This window comes from Panthera pardus, unplaced genomic scaffold (assembly GCF_024362965.1).
Source record: "Panthera pardus isolate Hobbes unplaced genomic scaffold, ASM2436296v1 HiC_scaffold_12, whole genome shotgun sequence".
Classification (NCBI taxonomy): Eukaryota; Metazoa; Chordata; class Mammalia; order Carnivora; family Felidae; genus Panthera; species Panthera pardus.
The window spans coordinates 53,052,895-53,069,453 of NW_026526677.1; the positions used below are offsets into that span (position 1 = coordinate 53,052,895).

The following is a 16,559-nucleotide window of genomic DNA, read 5'->3' on the forward strand; positions in this document are numbered from 1 at the left end:
TTAGTGGCCAACTCAGCCTGGAGAATGAACTGTAAATTATGATAACCAAAAACCCTGGACACATCCAGATTCAGCACATCCACTAAATTTAGTCAGTTCATCTTCCCAATATCTAATGTGTAAGTAATGGACCCAAACAGTGTATATGTCACAAAGTCAACATAAAAGATCATATTTAGTGATTGACCTACAAGAAAGACAAATTAGCATTTATGAAGAAGAAAATCCTGCTGGTGAGTTACACTCTGGACCTTTCTTTTTTCCTGCTTACAGAGTAATTCTGTAACTTCTGTACCATGAACTTGCAACAGGTGTTATGTCATTCCTAAATGACACCAGCCTAACTCCAGTTTCATTCATCCTAAATGGCATCCCTGGGCTGGAAGAAGTACATTTGTGGATCTCCTTCCCCCTGTGTACCATGTACAGCATTGCCATCACAGGAAACTTTGGTCTTATATACCTCATTTACTCTGAAGAAACCCTCCACAGACCTATGTACATTTTCCTAGCCCTTCTATCCTTCACAGATGTGCTCATGTGCACCAGCACTCTTCCCAACACCCTCTGCATATTGTGGTTCAACCTCAAGGAGATTGATTTCAAGGCCTGCCTGGCCCAGATGTTCTTTGTGCACACTTTCACAGGAATGGAGTCTGGGGTGCTCATGCTCATGGCCCTGGACCGCTATGTGGCCATCTGCTATCCCCTGCACTATGCTACTATCCTCACAAATTCAGTCATTTCCAAGGCTGGACTCCTCACTTTTCTTAGAGGTGTAATACTTGTTATCCCTTTCACTTTCCTCACCAAGCACCTGCCATACTGCAGGGGCAATGTCATACCTCACACCTACTGTGACCACATGTCTGTGGCCAAGATATCCTGTGGCAATGTTAGGATCAATGCCATATATGGTTTAATGGTTGCCCTCCTGATTGGCGGCTTTGACATCCTGTGCATCACAATCTCCTACACTATGATCCTCCGGGCAGTTGTGAGTCTATCATCAGCAGATGCCCGGCAGAAGGCCTTTAGCACATGCACTGCTCACATCTGTGCCATTGTCATCACCTATGTCCCAGCCTTCTTCACCTTCTTTACTCACCGGTTTGGGGGACACACCATTCCTCCACATATACACATTATTATGGCTAATCTCTACCTGCTCATGCCTCCCACAATGAACCCTATTGTGTATGGGGTGAAAACCAAGCAGATACGAGAAATTGTTATTAGATTCTTGTTTAAGGGAAAGGACAATTCTCACAACATTTAAGTAGAGTCTTCTTAGAAGTTAGAATTCTCTTACCCAGGTTGAGATAACCAAGTCTGTAGGGAACTCTACAAATGAAAGCAGTTATCTGGCCACAGGAAATATTTTCATGGAACTTTAATTCTCTTACCTCTTTTTATTTATTTTTATTTTTTTATTTTTTTAATGTTTATTTACTTTTAAGAGAGAGAGAGGAAGAGAGAGAGAGAGAGACAGAGTGTGAGCAGGGGAGGGGCAGAGAGAGAGGGAGACACAGAATCCTAAACAGGCTCCAGGCTCTGAGCTGTCAGCACAGAGCCCAATGCAGGGCTTGAACTCACAGACGGCAAGATCATGACCGGAGCTGAAGTCGGATCCTTAACTGACTGAGCCACCCAGGCTCCCTCTTCCACCTCTTTTTAAAGAGGTAGACACTATGTTCATGTAGACAAAGACTCTCTCTTCTGAAATTCCATGTTCTTCATATACTTAGGGGAGAGTGGTTGGGTCACCAGGATGGGAGTTGAACTTTTTTAAGATTTTAAATCCCTGCTAAAACATGAGCTGTGCTCATCAAAGTCTTAGTATCTCAACATTCTCCTGCCAAAACCATTTGGAGTTCATTCCTCTTTCCCAAGTTCTTTTCTCCTGCTTTCATTCCTGAGTTTATCAACTGTGTATTCAGCAGTGCATACATATGTTCACCAGAGAACTTTTAAAAGATGTAAGTTGCAGCATATTCATAACACACAGAATGTATGTCCATCAATATCCAAACTGAATAAATAAGTAATTGTGATCTATTCAAGTATAATGTGGAGTGAGAGAGACCAAATAATATGTATTCTATGATTTCATTTAGATAAAGGTCACACGCATGTAAAACTAATTTGTAGTCGTAGAAATCAGGATGATGTTTAACTTTGAGAATAAAGGCTCAGATAATGATGGAACAGAGTATGAGGGGTGCTTCTGAGGTGCTGCCACTGATTTAGTTCTTGATCTGAATGGCAATTACAGGGTGTATCCGCTTGGTGATACTTATGATGTGTGCTCTTTTTTGCATGAATATTATAGTTCAATAAAATATTTATTTAAAATAATATGTCTTGGGTACACTCTCTGATCTCTCTATACTGAAACATTTTCTTCCTGTACTCTCTGTCCATGACTAACAAAGTATATATATTTTGTTTTTATAGGATGCTAAATTTAGTGTAAATAATACGTATATTTGTACAAATTATGATCAGACAACACACACAAGAGAATCATAAAAAAGTAAAAAAACTCCATCTTGAAAATCTCTTCCATTTAGTTTCTTTCCAGAGATAGCATCATATGTGTATTTTTTTTCTTTTTGGTGATTTCTTCTTTTACTCCAAGCTATGTTTAAACTTGAATTTGACTACAAACTACCCTGTTACAGACAATGAGGACTGTAACTCAATTACAATGTTTATCACCTTTGTGTGATAATATCTGTGTGTGTGATTTATGTATGTGTGTGCATATAGTGTATATATGTATATACATGTACATGTATTTATATATTTATTAAATGTGTTTTTATAATTTCCTTCTTTCTATATTTCTAACCTCAATGTTTATAAGATATATTTATTTTATTTTATTTTTAATTAAAAAAATTTTAATGTTTATTTATTTAGAGAGAGAGGGAGAGGGGTGCCTGGGTGGCTTAGTCGGTTGGGCATCCGACTTGGACTCAGGTCATGATTTCACAGTCCATGACTTCAAGCCCCACATCAGGCTCTGTGCTGACAGTTCAGAGCCTGGAGCCTGCTTCAGAATCTGTGTCTCCCTCTCTCTGCCCCTCACCTGCTCACACTCTCTCTCTCCTTCAAAAATAAATAAACATTAGAGAGAGAGAGAGCACGAGTGGGGGAAGGACAGAGAGAGAGGAAACAGAATATGAAGACTGTGCTGGCAGCACAAAGCCTGACATGGAGCTCAAACCTATAAACCATGAGATCATGACCTAGGCTCAAGTCAGACACTCAACCGACAGCCACCCAGGTGCCCCAAATCAGATATATTTTTGATTTCCTAGTCTTAAGATTATTACTACTGCTATGATTCCAGAAATCTTCCTAGATTTGTTTATAATTTGATTATAATAGTTGAAAGCTAATAAACAGTACTTGAATTCCTATGATTATATGAATAATGATAAAAATATTGAGTATGAATATGTATTACTTTACAACGAAGTCAGGATTACATTTCTTTCTATATTTTGTCCAATGTAACCATCCTTATTATTTTTTGGGAGAATATTTCCAGCATCAATATTTTTCAGAGATATCTGATAATATATTTCACCCATTAAAAAATTAAAGGATTTCTATGGAAAAGGGGCAAGCAGACAATTAGAAAATAACTTTTATAACAGAAAAGAATGAATGATGGCAAAAATATTTAAGGAAAGGAAAAGAGAGTTGCAGAAATCTCACAGAAAGAAAAAAGGCAGGGATATAAAATATGAAAGAAAAATAAAGACATATAGAAGTTCTGTCCAAGAGGGCAAAAGTCTGACTTTTAGGATTTACATTAGGAGAGAAAACTGTTCAGGCAAATGGAGAATTTATCCAAACATCTATGAAATAATATTTCCTATAACAAAATTAAAAATTTGTATTTTAAGAAATAACAAGAAATACCAAAATACCTAGAATATCCTTTATAAAAGATTCAAACCTGGACATACTACTGTGAAATTAAAGACTATAAATATAATGAAAAGATGCTTAAAAATTTGAGGTGGAAAACAAACATTAAAATAATTTAAAAAACCAATGCATGTTTACATAAATGGAAAGGATACCTACCAACAAATATTGATGTTGCAAGGTCATGGAGCAGTTTTCTTACTTATAAAAATAAATAATCATTAGACTAGACTTCTGCTTTCAATTTAATAATCACTCTAATAGTGAATGGTAAAGTTATTTTAGATATGAAAAAATGAAGAAAGAAGATCTGCATAACAACTTTTCTTAGAAAGTTATTTGAGGATGGGGCACATGGGTGGCTCAGTTGGTGGAGCATCTGACTCTTGATTTCGGCTCGGATCATGATCTTGCAGTTAGTGGGATGGAGCCCCATGTTGGGCTCTGCACTGGCAGTGCAGAGGCTGCTTGGGTTTCTCTCTCTCTCTCCCTCTGCCCCTCCCCTACTTGCTCTCTTTCAAAATAAATAAATAAATGTTTTTTAAAAATAAAGTTATTTGAGGATGTACTCCAACAATATGAGAGAATAACCTAAAATATGCTAATACACCATGGAATTTAGGGGTTAGTGGTTTCAGTCTAAGAAAGGAAAATAAGAATTCCCACAACTCTGAATGAAGAAGATTGAAGATGAGAATAATTTCTTGTAATCAAGTTTCAACGATTATTCTTGTGTTTGGTCACTTTCTTATTACATCACTAGAAACTTGCACTTGTTGCCACGACCTGCCTCAAGGATGGTTTAAGTAGGTCAGTTCTAAAGATCCTTATAGCTCCTTTTGTGATTTCTACACATTATTTCTCTCTCTCTCTCTCTCTCTCTCTCCATAACAAGATTAACCATCAGTTTTTTTAGACACAGTAAGAGCTAATTTATTCTAGAGATATACATGCATTATCTCTGATTTTGAATCAATTCTGCAGATAGTTATTATTCACTGCATTTTATTTTTAAGGAAACTGAAACTTGGATGGATTCATTAATTTGCCATAGTCTACAAAGATTTTAGGTAGAAATCTGGGATTTAAACCTAGAAAATTCATGTTGTTGTTGTTTTTTAATTTTATTGTGTTGAGGTAAAAATATTTAACATGAAATTGATCCCCTTAACACATTTTTAAGTGTACAATATATTTTGTTGACTATATATACTACATTAAGCAGATCTGTAGAACATATTCATCTTGCTTAACTGAAATTTGTAAAGGTTATTTAGTTATTTCCCACTATCTGCTACCTCTGGAAACCACCATTCCACCCTTTAATTCTGTGAATTTGACTATTTTATTTACCTCATAGAAATAGAATCATGCAGTATTTGTTGTTCTGTGACTGACTTTATTCATTCAGCATAATATATTCATGGTCATCCGTGTTGTTGAATATTGCAAAATGTTCTTTTTAAGGCTGAATTGTATTCCATTGCACATGTATATACCATATTTTCTTCATCAATTCATCTGTCAATGAACATTTATATACATTTTGGTTTATTTATTTATACATTTATACATTTATTTATTTATTTATACATTTGGTTATTTATATACATTTCCACATTTTGGTTATTATGAATAATGTAGTGAACACAAAAGTGCCAATATCTCTTTGAGACCCTTATTTCAGTTCTTTTGGATAAACATCAGAAGCAGGATTGCTTAATCACATGGTAGTCCTATTTAAAAATTTTTGAGGAACCTCCATATTTTTTTCCATAGTTGCTGAAATATTTTGCATTTCTAGCAACGATGCACAAATGTTCCAATATCTCTACATTCTTGCCAATACTTTTTGTCTTCTGTTTATTCAATAATAGCCATCCTGATAGATATCAGGTAACATCTCATTGTAGTTTTGATTTGCACTTCCCTGAATATTAGTGATGCTGATCATCTTTTCATATACCTGTTGGCCATTTGTATGACTGCTTTGAAGAAATGTCTATTAAGGACCTTAGCCCATTTTCTAATTGGGTAATTCATTTTTTTTTGCTCAAATTTAGTTGTAGGAGTTCTTTTATATTTTGGATATTAATCTATGGTTTTCAAGTATCTTCTCCCATTGAGCAGTTTGCCTTTTCATTCTGCTGATTGCATCATTTCGTTCATTAACACTGTTCCATCTTATTTCCTCCAAGAATTTGTTGAAATATTTTTTCCATTGCTAATAATTTCCCTTTCCTACTTTTCTTAAATTTATTTTTCTATTATTATCTCTTTGCAATCTGATAGGAGGAATTTCAGGAGGAACACAACACTCTCTTCTATTATGACACATAACCACATCTTTATTTCCATTTTCTTGAGAGGGATTATCTTGTACAAATGTTTAAAAATGATTAGAAGAAACTAATTTAACATGCAATGAGACTTGATTTGTTTTTTGTTTTAAAAATTATTTTCATTCGGGGTGCCTGGGTGGCTCAATTGATTGAGCATCTGATTTTGGCTTAGGTCATGATGTCGCGTTTGTGGGTTCAAGCCCTGCATTGGGCTCTGTGCCGACAGCTCCAGGCCTGGAGCCTACTCTGGATACTGTGTCCCTCTTTCTCTGCCCCTCCCCTGCTCACACTCTGTCTCTCTCTGTCTCTCAAAAAAGATAAAATAAAACATTAAAAATTATTTTCATGAGATATAATTGACATATAAAATTGTATAAGTTTTAGGTGTACAACATGTGTTGATTTAATACATTTATATGTTACAGTATGATTACCTGCATAGTGTTTGCTAACACCTCTATCACCTCACATAATTTTCATTTCTTTTTGTAGTGAGAACACTTAAGATCTATTCTCTCAGGAACTCTGAAGTTTATAATACCATAATGTTACCTATAATCACTATGCTACACATTAAATCTCCTGGATTTAGTTATTAGTTAAACAACAATATACCAAATTCCCCATCCCCTAACCTCTGGTAATCATTCTACTCTGCTTTTATGAGCTTGGCCTTTTTAGATTCCACTTTTAATGAGATCATACAGTTTTTGTCTTTCTTGGATTTGTCTCACTTAGTATAATGCCCTCAAGGCCCATCCATGTTGTCACAAATAGGATTTCCTTTTTTTCTCATGGTGCAATGATATTCTAGTGTGCGCGCGTGTGTGTGTGTGTGTGTGTGTGTATAATAGAAGCATTCAGTGATGAAATAACCTGTGAATTATGATCCTGAGTTTTTTAAAAAATTACATTTACGTGGAAATGTGGAAATTACGTTTACGTGGAAATAACACAAAATCTTGATCACAGATATTTCTTAACACCAGATATATGTTATTTAAAAAGGTTTTAATTATTACATTTTTCTCTTTTGAAATTGAGGAGTGTAATATTTTACAAATTTGAATAACAAATAACTAAACACTTATAAAGTCACATACACAATTTGCTTTATTTTTAATTACTTTAGATAAGAATTTTCAACTTTTAATCATAATGGTGGGATACCTGTACCATGGGACTTACTTTTTGGACTGCCCTAGTTTGGGGATGAGATATGGTTTGGGATTTTATTTTTGTTCAAATATATGAAGGCTTATATCACATTTTCCCTTAGGGAAAGAGACCCATTGTCTCTCAGGTCTCTTAAGCCCTGTTTCACATTGAGACTTGGGAGTTTTGAGGATGTGAGATTATGCTTGTTCCCCATGGGAAGCCAGTCAGACTAAGCACTAAGGTTTTATAAGGTGACACCAGGGTGCTACCTTCAAATACATTCCTGGGTCCTCGCTCTGGCATAAGCACATTTCATACTCCTTGTCTGGAGCTACGTTGTAGGTAAGGTAATGCCTTCCATATATTTTGATTCTAGGCTTACTGTGTGACAAAGCCTAGGCTTGTTCCAGCCTGCCTGTGTGATCACAGGGACAAGGACACTGCCATGTAAAAGGGTATTGTGATTTCTTTGGCTAGGGAAAATTAAGAAGAACATGATCATTCCACATTCAAAACAGAGATAGTATTAGCATGGGATGTTTGTGTGCTCTTGCGTGGGAAGGAGAATCTAGGTGCTCTCAAAATCTCCTTTACAGTATAGGGAATTCTTTTTATGTTTATTCATTTCTACAAATAGATGGTATAATGACAGAGGCAGAGGATTAGACAATAATAACCCTAAGATGCCTTAGTTCAAGGAAAGATAAATAGGCACACCCTTTTCCCTCCAAGTCACTAACCCACTTTTCCCCGTAGTCCTTTATTTCTTAAATTCATCACACAACTTGCAGTCAGCTGATTTAACTCCAATTTACACTTTTTAATCATGGTATTGTCCTTATTAACGGGGTGAAATAGGTAGCAGATTTGGCCCATGTGCTAAAACAAGCTCACAGATCAGTAAAGGGATATGATGAATATACAAAAAGTTCTAGTACAGGTCCTGAGGTCATCAAAATTATAAAAAATGGAGAAAATATGGGGCAGCAGAGAGGAAGAAATTTGACTTTCCAGTAGAGTATCTGTATTTAGTGTAGGGAGCAGAAAATTCTGAATCATGCAGCATGCTATTAAACCTACAGAATCCTGGTTAGATAAAATGACTATGATAATATTGAATTGGTAGACTCATTACAGGAATGTAATTAAATTCATAAAAGAGTTTAAATAAGTAGATAAATATATTTAAATATAAATATAGACAACCAGATGGTATTGCTGCTGCTTTTTCTGAAGGCAAGTGAGTAAAGATTTGAGTTCGTATGCAAGCTGGCTGTTTATATACAAGTTAACCTGAAAGAACCAGAATAGAAGCACAGAAAGGCCTTATGCTAATTGCCAAAGTATTCATTGCCTGACACATGGTGGATGTTTTTTTTAATATATGAAATTTATTGTCAAATTGGTTTCCATACAACTCCCAGTGCTCATCCCAAAAGATGCCCTCTTCAATGCCCATCACCTACCCTCCTTTCCCTCCCACCCATCAACCCTCAGTTTGTTCTCAGTTTTTTTTTATTTTTTTTAACGTTTATTTATTTTTGAGACAGAGAGAGACAGAGCATGAACGGGGGAGGGGCAGAGAGAGAGGGAGACACAGAATCGGAAGCAGGCTCCAGGCTCTGAGCCATCAGCCCAGAGCCCGATGCGGGGCTCGAACTCACAGACCGCGAGATCATGACCTGAGCTGAAGTTGGATGCTTAACCAACTGAGCCACCCCGGCGCCCCTGTTCTCAGTTTTTAAGAGTCTCTTATGCTTTGGCTCTCTCCCACTCTAACCTCTTTTTTTTTTCCTTCCCCTCCCCCATGGGTTTCTGTTAAGTTTCTCAGGATCCACATAAGAGTGAAAACATATGGTATCTGTCTTTCTCTGTATGGCTTATTTCACTTAGCATCACACTCTCCAGTTCCATCCACGTTGCTACACAGGGCCATATTTCATTCTTTCTCATTGCACGTAGTACTCCATAGTGTATATAAACCACAATTTCTTTATCCATTCATCAGTTGGTGGACATTTAGGCTTTTCCCACAATTTGGCTATTGTTGAGAGTGCTGCTATAAACATTGGGGTACAAGTGCCCCTATGCATCAGTACTCCTCTATCCCTTGGGTAAATTCCTAGCAGTGCTACTGCTGGGTCATAGGGTAGGTCTATTTTTAATTTTTTGAGGAACCTCCACACTGTTTTCCAGAGTGGCTGCACCAGTTTGCATTCCCACCAACAGTGCAAGAGGGTTCCCGTTTCTCCACATCCTCTCCAGCATCTATAGTCTCCTGATTTGTTCATTCTGGCCCCTCTGCCTGGCATGAGGTGATATCTGAGTGTGGTTTTGATTCGTATTTCCCTGATGAGGAGTGATGTTGAGCATCTTTTCATATGCCTGTTGGCCATCCGGATGTCTTCTTTAGAGAAGTGTCTATTCATGTTTTCTGCTCATTTCTTCACTGGATTATTTGTTTTTCAGGTGTGGATTTTGGTGAGCTCTTTATAGATTTTGGATACTAGCCCTTTGTCCGATGTGTCATTTGCAAATATCTTTTCCAATTCCGTTGGTTGTCTTTTAGTTTTGTTGGTTGTTTCCTTTGCAGTGCAGAAGCTTTTTATCTTCATGAGGTCCCAATAGTTCATTTTTGCTTTTAATTCCCTTGCCTTTGGGGATGTGTCAAGTAAGAAATTGCTGCAGCTGAGGTCAGAGAGGTCTTTTCCTGCTTTCTCCTCTAGGATTTTGATGGTTTCCTGGCTCACATTCAGGTCCTTCATCCATTTTGAGTTTATTTTTGTGAATGGTGTAAGAAAGTGATCTAGTTTCATTCTTCTGCATGTTGCTGTCCAGTTCTCCCAGCACCATTTGTTAAAGAGACTGTCTTTTTTCCATTGGATAGTCTTTCCTGCTTTGTCAAAGATTAGTTGGCCATACGTTTGTGGGTCTAGTTCTGGGGTTTCTATTCTATTCCATTGGTCTATGTGTCTGTTTTTGTGCCAATACCATGCTGTCTTGATGATGACAGCTTTGTAGTAGAGGCTAAAGTCTGGGATTGTGATGCCTCCTGCTTTGGTCTTCTTCTTCAAAATTACTTTGGCTATTTGGGGCCTTTTGTGGTTCCATATGAATTTTAGGATTGCTTGTTCTAGCTTCGAGAAGAATGATGGTACAATTTTGATTGGGATTGCATTGAATGTGTAGATACCTTTGGGTAGTATTGACATTTTAACAATATTTATTCTTCCAACCCATGAGCACACATGGTGGATGTTTAATGGAAATTTTAAAAATTTAGCAAATGGAATTATTTAAATTAGCTTAGGGTCCATAGCTTGAAATATTCAGCATTGAAACAGTGACAACACTATGTGTCACTAAAAGATTGAATTTAGGGGCACTTGGGTGGCTCAGTTGGTTGAGCATCTGACTTCAACTCAGGTCATGATCTCACAGTTTGTGAGTTCAAGCTCTGCATTGGGCTCACTGCTGTCAGTGTGGAGCCCACTTTGGATCCTTTGTCCCCGTATCTCTCTGCCTTCCCCCCACCCTCTCTCTCAAAAAATAAATAAAACACATTAAAAAATTGAATTTGACATCAGGAAAAATATTTCAAAATAATAACATAAAATGTTGAAGTATTCTCAAAGAATCTAGAACTCCCTTTTCTGGTTCTAGCTTTTTCTTGACATTCTTTTCCAGGAGATCATGCAGAGGGTTCTTCAAATGCTTGACAGGATTTATTCTGTGTTCCAGACCCTAAATTCCTAAAACAAACAACAACAACTGTTGTCATAGGCTTTCTCCTCTGGATAAGCATAGCATGGAAAGGAGAAGAAAGTGAAAAAGCAAGGCTTCTTGGCCTTCCTATGTCCTAAGCAATACCTGACTCATCCTGATTTTTCTGGGGGCTAAGATCAAGTGGTAATATAAAGGAGGCCACTTTCTGTTTTAAACAGACAGAGGTAACAAAGGGTGCTGCACACACTTTGGGTCAAATGGCTGCCCAGCGTGGGATGAGGAAACACAGAAGTAGCAGTGATGGCATCAATCACTATACTTCCCATCAGATCCTGGATGGTTAGACAACTGGGTCGGGTAATTGAGCCTATTGTCATCAAGAAGGGGAGAGAAATTGTGATTGATGTGCAGTGGTTTGGTGCAACATATGTGACATAGTATGCTTTTGGTAGTACACAGTGTGTTGCTTTATCTCTTGCACAGGAAAAGGCTCAATGCAAGACTGAATGAAAATGGTGAATTTATCTTCCTATACTTTTGTGATTATTGTACTTTCAATCCTTTCCTATGTTCTGTCTCATTAATTCCCCAGAACCACAGGCAAAATAAGGAAGTGGGGGAACTCCAGGTAAGTCTGAAAGGTACTTATAACCAAATTACCTCCCCCTTTGAAAGTATGAATCATCCTGCACAACCCTGTTCTTTATATGGAAGATGGCTGGAGTGCTAGGAAGGGAGAAATTATAAGAAGAAGGAACTATAGAGGCCCCAAGTTAAAAATATGAAGCCTCATATTCCTCCAGAGAAACAAGCAAACAAATAAATACAAAACAAGTAAATGAGGAAACAGCTCACTGATCTACTGCTTGCTAGCCTTTTAAAGGATTTGTCTGTAGTGGAACAGATAGGATGTATGAGCTAGAAAAATTTGAATTTCACTCTGAATTAATCACCAGTAGCTTTGGGAAGCAAATTAAACATCCTGTACCTGAGTCATGGAATTTAGTGAAATTAGCTTACCCTGATCTTCGGAATGCACAGGCTTCTTTAAAGGAAGAATCGAAACAGATGAATATAAGGGGAAAAAAGACAAAGCATAAAACAAACTCTTAACCATAGAGAACAAACTGAGAGTTGCTAGAGGGAAGATGAGTGGCAGGATGGTTTAAATGGGTGATGGGTATTAAGGATAACACTTGTGATGAGCACGGAGTGTTGTATGTAAGTGATGAATCACTAAATTCTATACCTGAAACTAATATTATACTGTATGTTAAATAACTGGAATTTAAATAAAAACTTGAAAAAAGAGAAAATAAATAATGTAAGGAAAGAAGGAAGGAAGGGAGGGAAGAAGGATTCAATGTTCAAAGAAGACTTCTCAAGGTAAGTACATGACAGAGAGAGATTTTCGAATAACGGAAAGAAACTGAGCAAAGTCAACATAAACTTGAAGTATTTGTAGGATTTGGGGATTGGCATGTAGCCTATCAAAGTTTAAGCATGAAATGCTAGGATACAGTGACCATATAATTTCTTGTCCAAACCAGGACCACTTTGAGTGGTTAGGAATTGGAAAGAAATAAAATGGAAAGAGAGGATAAGACCTAAATTTTACTTTATTAAATGCCATGCCACGAAATTTGAGTCCTACCCTCAACTTGATGAGAAAACATTGAAGATTATTAAGCAGAGCATTAAATTGTCTTCAAAATTATGCTCTAGGACAAATGTGATTTGAAAAATATTTGAAAATCAAATTTGAAAAAATTCATTTGAAAAAATTTGAAAAATTTCGTGGCAAAGCCAAGAAATAGGTGGATTTAGTTAATGGTATTTATTTATTTATTTATTTATTTGAGAGAGATGGGGCACAAGTAAGCGATGGGTAGAGAGAGGGGGAGAAGTGTGCCTCACCCAAAGTGAGGCTCGAGGTCATTCAATGCAGGACTTGAACTCACTAACTATGAGATCAATACCTGAGTCAAAGCCAGATGCTTAACAGGCAGCCACCGATGCACCCTAGCTAGGTGGTCTTTGAAAGACAGTAAGATTGGTGATAGAAAAGGCTGACATTGTAAATATTTCTGGATTTAAAAATAGAAAGCTTGTTTTGTCTGAGAATAGCGGGTAGATAGTAGACATGCTGAAGTGGCCTGGACAGAGTAGGAACTGAAGCATTTTGAGCTGTAAAGGAATTTTACCCAAGATGAAGTGGAAGAATACCTGAGAAGATCACAAAGATGCTGGTATATCATATGGTAGATAATGACACCATTATCCAAAAGACAAAACTCAGAAATGGAACCTATTTTGGCATGGGGTAAAGACTGAAGTGATGAGCTTAGTCTTGGACATGGTGATTCAAACTGCTTGTGGAAGTTTCCAGCATGCATTTAGAAGGAGGACTCAACAATTGTTAAATAGCTTTCTTATAAAATTAATTACTGGAAAAATTACCTTCATGTTGGCTATATTTGAGGTAATAAGAGTAGACATATTCTAAGAGAGAGAAAATGCTTCTCAAGAATTATGTAAAAACAGAGACATGGAAAGGAAATAGGTGACTCCATTGACTTTGGGAATTACAGGGTATTTGAGAAATGGAGGTTTCTTATTTTTCTTTTTCATGGGACAATTAAGTTAGACTTTCATGGCCACTATCCTTATCTCTCATAGCCATGTCCTACCTACACTTGTATTTCAAATTAAGATATCCAATTCACCAGGATACTAACCTAAGAGTAAAAAAAACAAACAAAAAAAACCTGATTTTTCATAACTCTTTGAGGTAGGTGTCATTAGCCTTATATTCTAGATGAGCATCTGAGCTTCAAGAGTAAAGTAAACCTCAGTAAGTTATAAGACTGGTATGGAAAGAGCTAAATTTGAACAAGATCTTCTTTGATATAATCATAATCTTCCCATTACGTATTGCCACACAAGATTAATGTAATGAGCAAACTTCAGTCCATCCTTCATATAATGATAACTTGCTATCATAAGGTATGTACTCTGTCAAGCCTGGATGCATAGTAAAGAGATTGCATGAATATCATTGCTATCCCTGAATCTAGTTTTGTGTCATTTACATTTTGATATCTCTGTGCCTTGGTTTTTTTCTAGTTGATGTCAAAAAAATAATCACAGCTTGGTAATTGTGGCTTCAAAATTACATTTAGATTGCTTATAAAACTTTTAAAATATTACCATAATATAGTATTATTCAATAAATGGTATATTTTCATAGTTACAATTACTTATATTTGTTCTGTTATGAATGTAACTATGTTCCAAATTTAATTTTCATTCTCAAAACATTCTGAATTAAATTTCTATTTCTTAATTCCTTCTCCTCAAGATAGACACCTCTGGATACATAGAGCTCCTCTATTGAAATAGTTATGCCAGTTTTCAACAATTCATATGTTGCCCCCCAATTTTTTATTCTTAATGGAATTCCTGGTCTAGAAAGAGTACATGTAATGGATCTCCCTCCCATTATGTATAATGTATACCATCTCTCTTTTGGGAAACCTTGGCCTTGTATACCTAATTCATCAGGAGGAGTCCTTACATCACCCAATGTATTTCTTTCTGGCCATGCTGTCTGTCATTGACCTCTTTACCTGAACCACTACTCTACCCAATGCACTCTGCATCTTCTGGTTCAATCTCAAGGATATTAACTTCAATGCTTACTTAGTCCAAATGTTCTTTGTCCATGGGTTCACAGATGTGGAGTTTGGTGTGCTCATGCTCATGGCTCTGGACCACTATGTGGCCATTTGCTACCCATCGCGATATGCTACCATACTCACTAACCCTATTATTACCAAAGCTGGGCTTGCCACTTTCCTGAGGGGTGTGTTGGTGATTATTCCTTTCCTATTCTTGGTCAAGCATTTGCCCTTCTGCCAAAGAAATATTATCTCCCATACATATTGTGGCCACATGTCAGTGGTGAAGTTGTCCTGTGCCAGCATCAAGATCAATGTCATCAATGGTCTGACAGTTGCCCTCCTGATTGGAGTGTTTGACATCTGCTGTATATCTGTGTCTTACACTATGTTCCTTCAGGCAGTGGTCAGTCTTTCACCAGCAGATGCTTGGCAGAAGGCCTTTAGCACCTGCACTGTCCATAAATCTGCCACAATCATCACCTATGTTCCAGCATTCTTCACTTTCTTTACGCTCCATTTTGGGGTACACACCATTCCCCCTTCTCTTCACCTAATTGTGGCTAATCTTTATCTTCTTCTTCTTCCCCCAACACTGAACCCCATTGTTTATGGGATAAAGATAAAACAGATCAGAGACAGTGTCATAAAACTCTTTCAGGGTGAGAAAGATCCAAGTATTCAGGACAAATGAAATTAGTTGAAGATGAGTGAAAAACGACAAAGAAGGGACTCATGTGTGATATCATACATTAACTCATGTGTGGTATCATATATTCTCCAGGTCTATCCCAGAGTATCTTTTCTGCAATGATAGTAGGTAAATATATAGCTAATTCTGGATTTATAGCCCAGTACCTTTCCCTTATTTTTTCTCCACCAATTTTAATCAGGTAACTGATATGGGCTCATTAAAAATTTTCTCTAACGTATCCATGTAAGATATTTTCTTAAACTTTTGAGAGAGTTCTTAATTGTCTTTTCTATGTTTGTAACCCTCCTTTGGATAAGAAACAAAATGACTTTTCAGGACATTTTCCAGCCTGGGCCATCTTTGAAATTAAAACTCAGTTTATTAATTAGGCTGGTAATATGCAGATAAAACTGACCATCATGGATTTTAAAAGAATGGCATTTAGTAAGCATGATATTGTAAAAAGCTTTGCAGACCAATTTACTCAAGAATAAATAATGCTAATTCCTAGAAACATATACACTACCAAAACTGAAACAGGAAGAAATAGAAAATTTGAATAGACCCATAACCAGTAAGAAAATCGAATTAGTAATCAAAAATCTCCCAAAAAAACAGAGTCCAGAATTCCAGGGGAATTCTACCAAACATTTAAGGAAGAGTTAACACCTATTCTCTTGAAACTTTTCCAAAAAATAGAAATGGAAGGAAAATTTCCAAACTCTTTCTATGAAGCCAGCATTACTTTGATTCCAAAACCAGACAGAGACCCCACTAAAAAGGAGAACTATAGACCAATTTCCCTGATGGACATGGATGCAAAAATCCTCAACAAGATATTAGCCAACCAGACCCAACAATACATTAAAAAAATTATTCACCATGACCAAGTGGGATTTATACCTGGGTTGCAGGGCTGGTTCAATATCCGCAAAACAATTAACGTGATTCATCACATCAATAAAAGAAAGGACAAGAACCATATGATCCTCTCAATAGATGCAGAGAAGGCAT

The 16,559-nt window shown here is 36.7% G+C and overlaps 2 protein-coding genes across 2 annotated transcripts; both read left to right on the forward strand.

Moving 5' to 3' along the window:
* Positions 1-316: 316 nt before the first annotated feature.
* Positions 317-1,279, forward strand: LOC109259972 (olfactory receptor 52N1). Its single transcript, XM_019437967.1, has one exon. The coding sequence runs from the start codon at positions 317-319 to the stop codon at positions 1,277-1,279; it is 963 nt and encodes a 320-aa protein (XP_019293512.1).
* Positions 1,280-14,575: 13,296 nt separating this feature from the next.
* Positions 14,576-15,545, forward strand: LOC109259973 (olfactory receptor 52N5-like). Its single transcript, XM_019437968.2, is given in 2 exon segments — positions 14,576-14,656; positions 14,658-15,545. Coding segments are annotated over 2 exon segments (969 nt in total).
* Positions 15,546-16,559: the final 1,014 nt, after the last annotated feature.